We start from the raw sequence: 12268 nt of genomic DNA, 5'->3' as shown, positions 1-12268 counted from the left end.
TGGGGGGAAAATACAGGTGTAAACAAAAAAATGTAAACAAACTGTACAATACAGAGAGATGAAAAATCAAAAAAAAAGTGCAAAAGTAAGAATCCTTAAATGAGACCCTGATTGAGTTTGTCGTTGAGGAGTCTGATGGCGGAGTTGAGGAGTCTGATGGCGGAGTTGAGGAGTCTGATGGCGGAGTTGAGGAGTCTGATGGCGGAGTTGAGGAGTCTGATGGCGGAGTTGAGGAGTCTGATGGCGGAGTTGAGGAGTCTGATGGCGGAGTTGAGGAGTCTGATGGCGGAGTTGAGGAGTCTGATGGCGGAGTTGAGGAGTCTGATGGCGGAGTTGAGGAGTCTGATGGCGGAGTTGAGGAGTCTGATGGCGGAGTTGAGGAGTCTGATGGCGGAGTTGAGGAGTCTGATGGCGGAGTTGAGGAGTCTGATGGCGGAGTTGAGGAGTCTGATGGCGGAGTTGAGGAGTCTGATGGCGGAGTTGAGGAGTCTGATGGCGGAGTTGAGGAGTCTGATGGCGGAGTTGAGGAGTCTGATGGCGGAGTTGAGGAGTCTGATGGCGGAGTTGAGGAGTCTGATGGCGGAGTTGAGGAGTCTGATGGCGGAGTTGAGGAGTCTGATGGCGGAGTTGAGGAGTCTGATGGCGGAGTTGAGGAGTCTGATGGCGGAGTTGAGGAGTCTGATGGCGGAGTTGAGGAGTCTGATGGCGGAGTTGAGGAGTCTGATGGCGGAGTTGAGGAGTCTGATGGCGGAGTTGAGGAGTCTGATGGCGGAGTTGAGGAGTCTGATGGCGGAGTTGAGGAGTCTGATGGCGGAGTTGAGGAGTCTGATGGCGGAGTTGAGGAGTCTGATGGCGGAGTTGAGGAGTCTGATGGCGGAGTTGAGGAGTCTGATGGCGGAGTTGAGGAGTCTGATGGCGGAGTTGAGGAGTCTGATGGCGGAGTTGAGGAGTCTGATGGCGGAGTTGAGGAGTCTGATGGCGGAGTTGAGGAGTCTGATGGCGGAGTTGAGGAGTCTGATGGCGGAGTTGAGGAGTCTGATGGCGGAGTTGAGGAGTCTGATGGCGGAGTTGAGGAGTCTGATGGCGGAGTTGAGGAGTCTGATGGCGGAGTTGAGGAGTCTGATGGCGGAGTTGAGGAGTCTGATGGCGGAGTTGAGGAGTCTGATGGCGGAGTTGAGGAGTCTGATGGCGGAGTTGAGGAGTCTGATGGCGGAGTTGAGGAGTCTGATGGCGGAGTTGAGGAGTCTGATGGCGGAGTTGAGGAGTCTGATGGCGGAGTTGAGGAGTCTGATGGCGGAGTTGAGGAGTCTGATGGCGGAGTTGAGGAGTCTGATGGCGGAGTTGAGGAGTCTGATGGCGGAGTTGAGGAGTCTGATGGCGGAGTTGAGGAGTCTGATGGCGGAGTTGAGGAGTCTGATGGCGGAGTTGAGGAGTCTGATGGCGGAGTTGAGGAGTCTGATGGCGGAGTTGAGGAGTCTGATGGCGGAGTTGAGGAGTCTGATGGCGGAGTTGAGGAGTCTGATGGCGGAGTTGAGGAGTCTGATGGCGGAGTTGAGGAGTCTGATGGCGGAGTTGAGGAGTCTGATGGCGGAGTTGAGGAGTCTGATGGCGGAGTTGAGGAGTCTGATGGCGGAGTTGAGGAGTCTGATGGCGGAGTTGAGGAGTCTGATGGCGGAGTTGAGGAGTCTGATGGCGGAGTTGAGGAGTCTGATGGCGGAGTTGAGGAGTCTGATGGCGGAGTTGAGGAGTCTGATGGCGGAGTTGAGGAGTCTGATGGCGGAGTTGAGGAGTCTGATGGCGGAGTTGAGGAGTCTGATGGCGGAGTTGAGGAGTCTGATGGCGGAGTTGAGGAGTCTGATGGCGGAGTTGAGGAGTCTGATGGCGGAGTTGAGGAGTCTGATGGCGGAGTTGAGGAGTCTGATGGCGGAGTTGAGGAGTCTGATGGCGGAGTTGAGGAGTCTGATGGCGGAGTTGAGGAGTCTGATGGCGGAGTTGAGGAGTCTGATGGCGGAGTTGAGGAGTCTGATGGCGGAGGGGTAGCGTCTGTTTCTGAGCCTGGAGGTTTGAGTCTTGTGGCACCGACACCTCTTTCCTGACGGCATCAGCGAGAGCAGAGCACGTGCCAAGTGTTGTGGATTGCGGCTGCTCTCTGACAGCAGAGTTCCCCATTGATGTTTTCATGGTGGGGAGGGTTTTGCCTGTGATGTCCTGGGCTGCGTCCACTTCCTTTCTCAGGGCTTTCTGCCCTGTCCCCATACCAGTTAGCACACTTTCCACCACACATCTGTAGAAAATTTGCCCGAATGCAGTTGGTTGAGTACATTAGACAGTTTCAGGTTAATGCAGAAATAGTGGTGTGGTCGCTTATGTAAATGACTTCACAGTTGAGGTACGAGAAGAAAGTAATGGATCCACAAATTGAGTCGTTACATTGGTTTGGGGAGGTTTACGAATGTAGCTTCCAGCAGAAGAGAGAAGGTTTTTGAGATGTGAGTGGGTTTAATGGTGGGGCCTGATGAATCATTGATAACCTTTCATATCAATACTTTTAAAATAAATTTAACCAACACGTTCTCTGTGACAGGGTCCTGAGGGTGATGAAATAATAGCAAAAGCAATGGAGAACCCAGAAGCCTATGTTCTGAAACCACAGCGTGAAGGAGGAGGTATGATCTATTTAATATTTGAGTAAAAGGTCCTTCCAACCTGCACTGCCCAAACACACCCATGTAACCTGTTAACCTTCTAACCCAGTATGTCTTTGGAATGTATGCAGATGCAGGGAGAACAGTGTTGGATTTGAACCTGGGTCACTGGCGCTGTGATATGATGCCTTCTCTTTTAAATCAGAAAACAGGATTTCCTCTTGATCTTGGAACTTCAGTGTAGCATAGAGAAAGTGTATTGGTTCAGAGAGTCACTAGCATTTAAAGCCTTTGACCAGATTTTTGTATTGCTTTACAGTAGGCAGGTGATCGAGGATTTTCACTGCTGGATATCAGCAAAGTTTAACAAGAGCAGTGGAGTGCCATTGCAACACCAGGATGTCTCTTCCACAAACTGCATTTGGGAAGCATTTTTAATATAACTAAGAGATTCTGAGGGGCTTCATTTGATTAAACGATTACCCAGGGCCACATAAAAAGATAAAGGGAGAAATGATGGAATTAAGGAGCCTCTTGAAGGAAGCAGAGAACAAAAGAATGACATTCCAGAAATTAGTTTCAGCTGCTCCAGTGGCAAAGCAGTTATATTTGGGAATTGGAGGAGAGTGGATATCTGCGAGGAATATAGGACAAGAGGTGATTACACCGGTAACAGGGGTGGAAATGAGGCCACAGAAGGAATTGGGAGGATTTTGAGAACAAAACACTTTTGAATTGACACAGTTTAGGTTGGCAAAGTGATGGATGAAGACAACTTAGTGCCAAAGTCAGGATACATGACAAGTCAGCTTTAGCCGACCTCGATTTAATAGAGGTAAAACATGAAAGTCTGCAGACATTGTGGTTGAAGTAAAAACACAATGCTGGAGAAGCTCGGCCGGTCAAACTGTACCTTGATGAAGGGCTCAAGCCCGAAACGTTGGGGTGCAGATGACACTTTCCAATCTCTCATATTTCCCAATTTCAAAACCTGTCATCTTCACAGAAACATAAGCTTCGCTATTCCGAATTACAATCTTATCATTCCAATTAACCAAACTTTGTAGTTGCAGCTTTATGTAGCCTTTAATTAGTTGATATAACTGTTTTGCATAACTTTGCATCAAGATTTTCGTAACAATGAATTAACAAAGCGTTCGATTATATTTAAAGACATAACAATATCAGTCAATAATATGACTAATTGATGATTAAAACAAAATAAAATGATTAAGACAAATTCAAAGAAAAGTATTTTGAGAACTGACACCTCCATGGTTCTTTGAAGACATATTTAAGCTCTCCGTTCACCTGGATATTACATCACAGTAACTATGGTAACACTACAAACAACCTTCTTTCTTAAAGGGATAGTCATAAAATTAACCAAGAAGTAAAAATATAAGGTTTTAACCTTTACATTGGGTATGTATCTTCTTTCCTCCAGCTCCTCACCCCTTTCCCTCTCCTTTAATAGAGCCATTCACCTTCTCCCCCTGCTTGCTGGTGTGTCCTCCCTCTCATTCACCTATTACCTCCTGCCTATGGGACTGTAGTCCTTCCCCCAGACCCTCCCCCTCCCCCATTTTGTTCCAGTGCCTGTCTACATTTTGCTCATATTTTGAAGGGCTGAAGCCTGAAACATTGGTTATGTATCTTTGCTTCACTGTTTGATCTGCAGAATTTCTCCAGCATTCTGTTTTTACTCATGGTTCAAGTCCATGTGCAGGGATGACAGCCAGGCTACTTCTGCATTTTTATTCCACTATGCCACTGAATATTAGCCTATTATCCATGTGGATTTTTATCTGTCTTGGTGCATTGCTTCAATTTAGTTTCTTGGTATCATTGTATCTGTACATTGAACTTGTGTATGACAATAAACTCCCATCATCACTTTGAGAGAGCAATGGGGTGGTCAGGAATGGAACTGATGTAATTGCCCTGCAAGTAGATAGCACAGATCAATGGGCAATGTGTCTTATTTCCATTCTAGTCCCATTTGCCTGTGATTCTGTGTGTGCGTTTACTTTCCCTGTTGTTGTTAGGAAACAACATTTTTGGTGAAGAGATCAGGCAGGTTCTGGGAGGCATTAAAGATGGATCGAAGAGATCAGCCTACATCCTGATGGACCGCATCAACCCCAAGGCGGTGAAGAACTACCTGTTGCAGTCTGGAACGGCTCTGAAACTGTCGGAGTGCATTCCTGAGTTGGGAATGTTTGGCGTCTACATCAGGTGAGGGGAGACCTTCATTTCTCACTGACCATTTGATCCCTTCTTGACCTGAGAATGGGCAAAGTGGTAAATGAAATATAGTGTTGGAAAATGTATGGTCATGCACTTTGGTAGAAGGAATCAAAGGGCAGACTATAAATTGGATGATGAGAAAATGCAAAATTCAGAGGTGCATAGGGACTTGTGAGTCATCGTGCAGGATCCAGGTTGAGTTGGTGGTGAAGAAAGTGAATGCATTATTGGCGTTCATATCTGGAGGAATAGGATACAAGAGCAGAGATGTGATGCTGAAGCTGTACAAGGCATTGATGAGGCCTCATTTGGAGGACTGGGTACAGTTTTGTGCTCCTTATCTACAGAAGGATGTGCTAGCATTGGAGAGAGTTCAGATTAGATTCACAAGAATGTTTCCTGGAAAGAAGGGGATTACCATAGGACAGCTCTTGGACTGTACTCAGAGTTCAGAAGAATGAGGGAAGAACATCATAGAAGCATTTTGAAAGTTGAAAGGCCTGGACAGAGTTGATGTGGCAAAGTTGTATCCCATGATGGGAGAGTCCAGGTCAAGATGGGACAATTGCAGGATTAATGGGTGTCTGTTTATAACAGAGATACAGAGGAATTTATTTAGTTAGAGGCTGGTGAACTTCTGGAATTTGCTACCATGGGTGGCTGTGGAGGCCAGGTCATTGGCAGTATTTAAGGCAGAGATTGATAGATGTCTGAATAGTTAGTGTATCATAGATTATGGGGAGAAAGCATGGAGTGGGGCTGAGTGGGATAATGAATCAGCTCATGATGGAATTGTGGAGCAGACTCAATGAATGGCCAACATCTGCTCCTGTATCATGGAGACTGAAGCCCTAGTGCAAGTCCAAGTGCTGCTTTGCAGTGGGTCTGCCATTTGTTTGAAGAGGGGGAGATCTCAGTATGTCACTGCTATCTAGTCATCAGTACACCACGTGAAGGAAGCAGGTGGGTTTTTCCAGTGTCATTTCAGGTGTTTTTCAATATTATTCTTTTATAGGTGAAATGCTCGAGCATTTCTCAAGACGAGATCAGATACAATATTGCACAGAGTCTTTCTCAGGCTTAGGTTATGGCTTGGTTTCAATATGCCTCTGGAAGCAGTCATCCTTGAGTATATGTAGTCAGCTTAACAATGAACAGGGAAAATGGTGGTGACATCACAAGCATCCATTGCTTATTGTGGTAGAGTTTTACAGGATGGAAATGTGCCCTTCACCCTCACGTCCATGTTGACCCACTGTCTGCACAGGCTTAGTCCCATTTTCCTGGGTTTGGTTCCTATCCCTGTAAACCTATTCATGTACCTGTTACAATTGTGCTCACTTCTACCACTTTCTATGGCAGTTCTGTGTGATAAAGGTCATTTAAATCTATCCCTTCACACCTTAAATCTTGTTTACCATGGTTGTTGAGTCGAGACCAAGAGAGCACAACTTCAGGATTGAAGGGTGTCTGCTTAGAAAAGAGATGCAGTGGAAATTCTTTTGAAGCAGGGTTGTAAATCTGTGGAATTTGTTGCCACAAGTGGTTGTGGAGGCCAGGTGATTGGGTGTATTTAAGGCAGAGATTGATAGGTTCCTCATCAGCCAGAACATCAAAGGTTATAGGGAGAAGGCCGGGCAGAGGGGCCGAGTGGGAGAATGAATCAGCTCATGATTGAATGGTGGGACAGACTCGATTGGCCGAATGGCCTATTTTTGCTCCTATATTTTGTGATCTTATTCCCTCTGATTTAGACTTTCCTACCCTGGGGATAAGAGTAATTTTATCTCTACTGTATGATTATTTTTTTACTTCTAAAAGGTCCACCATCGGCCTCCTGTGCTTCAGGGAGAAAAGTCCCAGCCTATCCAACCTCTCCATGTCATTCACACCTGTCAGTCCCAGCAACATTCTTGTGAATCCTTTCTGCACCTTTTTCAGCTTAATGACATTGTTGCTACAGCTAAATGGCCAAACTGTGCACAATACTCCATGGGATCACACTAATATTCTGCTCTGTTGTAACATGACATCAATGCCCTAAACTGTAAGTATTGCAAAGATGTGACAAGATCCAGAGGCATTTCCCCTTCCTCAGTACATGTCCACGCCCACCATTGTGGCCATTTCCAACTTGCCAAAATAAAGGACATGCAGGGTCAGCGTCAAATACTCTCTCAGCTGGGGGAGGGGAGCGGCGTGGGAGGCTTAACTGTCATGAACCTTGGTCTGCTGTCACCACACTTCCCCCTCATTGCACATGTATGCGAGATGAAACATGGCCAAGCACGCCACATTTAACAGGCAAGTGCCCTTTCTGCCCTTTAATTTGTCCTCTGGGGGTGTGGGGGCCGACACCCTTGAATGGAGGGCAAATTAATGTCCGGCTTGAGATGGCGCCAAACAGAGAAAAGTCGGACGTGACCCCCGCCCCTGCCAGATTCCTTTAAGCCGCCCCCCCTCTTCCCCCCCACCGGATGAATCCACATCCCAGTCTTTGTCGGATGTGTCCAAGCACCCCCGCCCCCCCGTTGGACATGCCCATGCCCCTGCCGGACACGTCCACAGCTCTGCAGTATTTTCTGACGAGACTTGTTGCTCTTTTTATAAAGTGAATGCAGTGGAAGCTGGAACCAGTGTCCTGATCTGACCTGGATCAACCCTAGAGGTTAAGGCATGTGTCACAACTTACTGTTGATTACTATTGTAAATGGGTGTTAACAATGACTCAAGACACCTAGAAATGCTTTTTATTCAGTTGTGGCATTTGGGGATTGCTGACGAAATCAGTGTTTATAGTCAAATCCACTGCCCTTGAGAAGGGCCTTTATCTTTGAGGTGCTGGCATACGGTGCTGTTGGCAATGGGACAGTGGTAAAATTAGGACAGTTCTAGTGTGCAAGGTAGGCATGGTCAAGTTGTTCGATGACCTAGAGTCGTTATTCCAAAGAAGTGAGAAAATTCAAGTCCTAAATATATTGAAAGACTTAAAATAAACAAATACAAGGACCATGAAACTGCAGCATTCACTAATTTGGATTTCTAATGGAATTACAAGGGACACCCATTTGGTGCATTGATATCCTTCAGGGAAAGAGATTAGAGGCAATTATCCTGAACAGCTTCCTCAGTTCAAGGGCAGGACAGGGATGGACAGAAAATACTGGGGATTGCAAATGACATCCACTTCTCGTGAATAAACAAAATGACTAGAGGCATGTTGTCTTGGAATTGCCATCAGTTTTTCTTGCTTTCTGTGAAGATGGTGGCAGAGTGAAGGAAATAAAATGGAATCCTCGAGTTTTCACATTTTCGACAATTTGCAAGCTGCTCCTAGCAGCTTTTCTCACCTGCCCCCTTCCCTGCGCCGTAACACTTTCAAGATTACTGTTCTTTTAACTCTTCTCTCAGGTTTGGTGATGCTCTCACCTGGAGCTTTTGCTCTGTAACGGCACTCTGGACTCTCTTTAACTGCTGTACTACGTATGAGTTGACTAGCTGGATTGTTTGCAAGACAGACTTTTCATTGTGCCACAGTACACGTGGCAGAGAACCCAGCAGGCTAGACATCTGAAGAAAGAGAAACAGCTCTCGTTTCAATTACCTAACTGGTGAACTTGGTTGGGGGAAATGATAGTGTGTGACATAGTGAGAACTTGAATATTCTTGTTGACAGTAACTCTTGCATTTTTTTTTCTTGCAGGAGTTGCAATAGACTGGTCATGAACATATGTGCTGGGCACCTGCTTCGGACAAAGAGCACAGAGTTTGCGGATGGAGGTGTATCTGCTGGTGTGGCAGTTCTGGACACACCCTATTTCATCTGACCCACAGTGTTATGCTACGGAAATTCAGCAAAAATTTTTCCCTCGTTCCTGGGGTGGTGGAGGTGGGAGTGGGAGCAATGGTGATGTATTTTGACTTATAATTTAGGGAAAGATTCAAAACTATAGTTTTTGAATAAAATGGAGTGAATCAAATCAATCCACAACTCAGAAAGGAAGCACAAAGTCTCTGGTTACATACAGAAGACTGCCGATGCTGGAATCTGAAGCAACAGTTTGTAGGAGGAGCTCAATAGGTTGAGAAACATCAGTTGGAGAAAAGGAATGGTTAACATTTTGGGTCAGAATTTGAGCTATGGATTCTGACTTGAAATATTTACTGTTCTTTTTCTCCCTCAGAGTTCCAGCATATTGTTTGTTACACTAAAATGTCAGCTGGTCGTGCTAGAGATAAAGGTGTATTGCCCACGTTTCAGACCTGAGGCTTTCAAGGAATAGGCAAATTCCTTGCCTGTTCCTTGAATTACGGCTCGTGTCGGAAACGTCGGCATTTTCTCTCCTATGTACGCTGCATGACTGGCAATCACACCATATGCAGATTTCTGTGTTTCACTCGTTTCTTACATTCCAGCAGTCTCAGCTCGTCAGAACCTATCTGTTGACGGTTAAACACTTCAGGACATGATGAATAAATGGATTTCTATGGTTTCTCAAAGCAAAGGATTGTTGGTGTAAGCTAGATTTAAACCAATGCATTTTCCTTCTATCCACTTCATCCTTCTGAGAGAAAGGACTCTCTGTTGATGTGGTAGCACTCTGAGCCAACCTCTGACTTGATCTTTAATATTCTTGAAGTTGCATTGTCTCTTGCTGTTCTGAATATTTTGTCATGGAAGTTGTTGATATTGTGTGTATGGAATGACAACACAGTGTGTATAGCGCTATTTTTTAACTTCTGGTTGGATGCTAGTTGTATTTCATTGGCTTTTTATTGGTACAATGACAAAGTGAATGACCATCATCAAATCGTTACTCATTACGTGGCCAACCCTCAGATCAGTTTTAGGAAATTGATTCTCTTCTCATGCCCACTAAGACTTGTTGAATCACATCATGTCTGCAGCCTGACGATCATAATCTCAGAGATGCAAGTAGATTTTTTCCACTATGGATCGGTGAGATACAAACCAGAGGAAATGGGATGAGTGAAAGGGGAAAGATTTAGGGGGAAACTTCTTTACACACAGAGTGGTGGGTGTGTGGAACGAGCTGCCAGCTGAAGTGAATGCGGGCTCAATTTTAACATTTTTGAAATATTTGAACAGGTACATGAATACAAGGGGTAAGGAGGGCTATGGATTGGGTGCAGGTCAGTGGGACTCGGCAGAATAATATTTGGCACAGAGCAGAAGTGCCTGTTTTCTGCGCTGTAAGGTTCTCTGGTTCTAGATCATTTGTTTTTTGTATGAAACAATATATTTGGGGGAAGGTCTCAGTAAAGTACATTCCTTAAAAATTAAATATTAGATCAGCAGAATTTAACAACTTAATGCATACTTTTAAAGCACTGAATTGAAACCACTAGCTCTATGTCTAGCCAGTGATGTCAGAGTGCTGGATGGTAATATGCCTTGAATATCTGTAGTCTGCTTTATCCATCTTCATTGTATTGAGCACTGCATCAATAGGTCAGAGGAGTTAAGTTGGTGAAATGGTGATTGAGGTCAACAAAAAGAAAACGTAGACTTGCACAAAAGATCTTCACCTATCAACATAGTAGTCCTGGGATTCCGTGTCCATCTGCTTTTTGTTTATTGCTCAATGCTGTGTGACCGTGCTGATTTTAAGAAATGATCGTACAGCAGTTAGCAGTACCACCCCACAGCACCAGTGACCCAGGTTTAATCCTGAGCTTGGGGTTGTCTGTGTGGAGTTTGCACACTCTTCCCTGCCCCCCCCCATGACTGTGTAGACTTTTCCCAAGTGCTCAGGTTTCTTCACTACATCCCAAAGACCCGACTGCTGTAAATTGCCCTTCAGTGTCAGTAAAATCGAAAAGGGATAAGTTAGAGGAGGGAGGATTAAAGGGAAATTGGTTAGGGGTGGGTGGTGGGAGAAAAAATGGTATCGATAGAGTTGCTCTGTTGTGAATCATTATGGACCAGAAGGTCAATCTACCCATTTAGTTCTCTATCATCTTTATATTTTAAACTCCATGTTTTTTGTGTTATTAACAGCATGGATTGTTCTACTGCAAGGTACAGCCTTCTGTTACCTCACTCATGACAAAGTTCAATAATAGGATTTTGCATTAAATCTAACCCTATCTCTTATAACACAGTCGAGATTTTTTTCCGAGAGAAGGCTCTCCATTGCTAGATAGTCTAGCACCCCCCATTGGCCACCACTGGAACATTGTCCGTTTGAGTAGGGGGCTGCTTTTCTTGCCTCAATAGTTGACTAAATTGATATCTTTATTCACTCTGTCAGAATCAATCAAATTTACTGTCATAAACATGTTATGAAATTCATTGTTTTGTGACATTACAGTGCAAATGTTATAAATCATATTTCTAAATAAATAAATAGTGGGGAAAAAAAGGATAAAGTAAGGCAGTGTCTGTGGTTTATTGTTCATTTATAAATCTGACGGCCAAGGGGAAGAAGCTGTCCTTGTGCTGCTGAGTGGTCATCTTCAGGCTCCTGTACCCCTTTTTCCCGATGGTAGCAGAGTGAAGAGGACATGGCCTGGATGATGGTGGTCCTGGAGGATAGAGGCTGCTTTTTTTTTTTAAGACCCCTGCCTCTCGTAGATACCTCTGATGTCGCTGTCTGAGGTTAACAACCCACTGGAGTTTCTTCCTGTCCTGTGCATTGGCACCTTCATTCCAGAGAGTGAAGCAATCAGTCAGAATTATCTCCATGGTACCTACATCGGTTAATTTTTTTTTTGCAGTTGAGAATGGTCACTGTTTGGAGCTAGACCCCTTATTGTCTTGATGAAGGGCTCAAACACATCAACCATTCCTTTAGTCCCAATGATGCTACCCCTCCAGCACTTTGGTCATTGATTTTCTTTATATTTGGAATTGGGCCATTTTGCCCATTGAGTGTGCTCTGCCATTCGAATCAGAGCAGATGTACTTTTCCTTCAACCCCATTCACAAGCCTTCTCCCCATAATCTTTGACAATGATGCACCATTCAGTCGATATATTGCTTTTAGAACTTAATGATACCATGCCAGCACATCAAAGTCCAGTGCTGGTCAATGAAGATTTTTCTTCCTGAACAATTTAGGGTGTATTTTATGAATTTTGGGTTGCTGATCATGAAAATATAACACATAGCACACTATTTATTATATATAACCTATTTTTACATTGCCTGTCATATTTTGTCTACTAGTACATTGCCCGCAAGCTGTTTTGGGCAGTCCTAGCAGGCCTGAGCATGCACTCAGTGCAGGTACTATGCAAATATCTTAGGCCTGGGCATGCTTAGTTAGGACAGATGCAAGCAGGCTATAAAAGCAGCTCACATGTATAGACGCTGTGTATTACACTGATTATAGATTGAATGCATGTTG

The 12268-nt window shown here is 44.8% G+C and overlaps 2 protein-coding genes across 6 annotated transcripts in view; one reads left to right on the top strand and one right to left on the bottom strand.

The window, feature by feature from the left end:
* Positions 1-11288, top strand: part of gss (glutathione synthetase) — a 59523-nt gene extending 48235 nt beyond the window's left edge. For all 3 annotated transcript variants that reach the window (XM_069884319.1, XM_069884316.1, XM_069884317.1), the window contains 3 exons: positions 2585-2666; positions 4694-4883; positions 8599-11288. In XM_069884319.1, the coding sequence (XP_069740420.1) occupies positions 2585-2666; positions 4694-4883; positions 8599-8722 (396 nt within the window). In that variant the 3' untranslated portion in view covers positions 8723-11288. The remainder of the gene's footprint in view (positions 1-2584; positions 2667-4693; positions 4884-8598) is intronic.
* Positions 1-12268, bottom strand: part of LOC138735831 (uncharacterized) — a 34139-nt gene that overhangs the window by 14394 nt on the left and 7477 nt on the right. Inside the window, exon 2 of one of the 3 annotated variants that reach the window (XR_011339960.1) lies at positions 11237-11561. The exons of the other annotated variants lie outside the window; for them this stretch is intronic. The gene's annotated coding sequence lies outside the window, so the exon portion shown is untranslated. Of the gene's footprint in view, positions 1-11236; positions 11562-12268 lie in introns of those variants that run through there. 3 annotated transcript variants of the gene reach the window in all.

The sequence above is a fragment of the Narcine bancroftii genome, chromosome 6 (genome assembly GCF_036971445.1).
Source record: "Narcine bancroftii isolate sNarBan1 chromosome 6, sNarBan1.hap1, whole genome shotgun sequence".
Classification (NCBI taxonomy): domain Eukaryota; kingdom Metazoa; phylum Chordata; class Chondrichthyes; order Torpediniformes; family Narcinidae; genus Narcine; species Narcine bancroftii.
The sequence above is the reverse complement of the archived record's forward strand: the minus strand, read 5'-3'. Positions and strand labels throughout refer to the sequence as shown.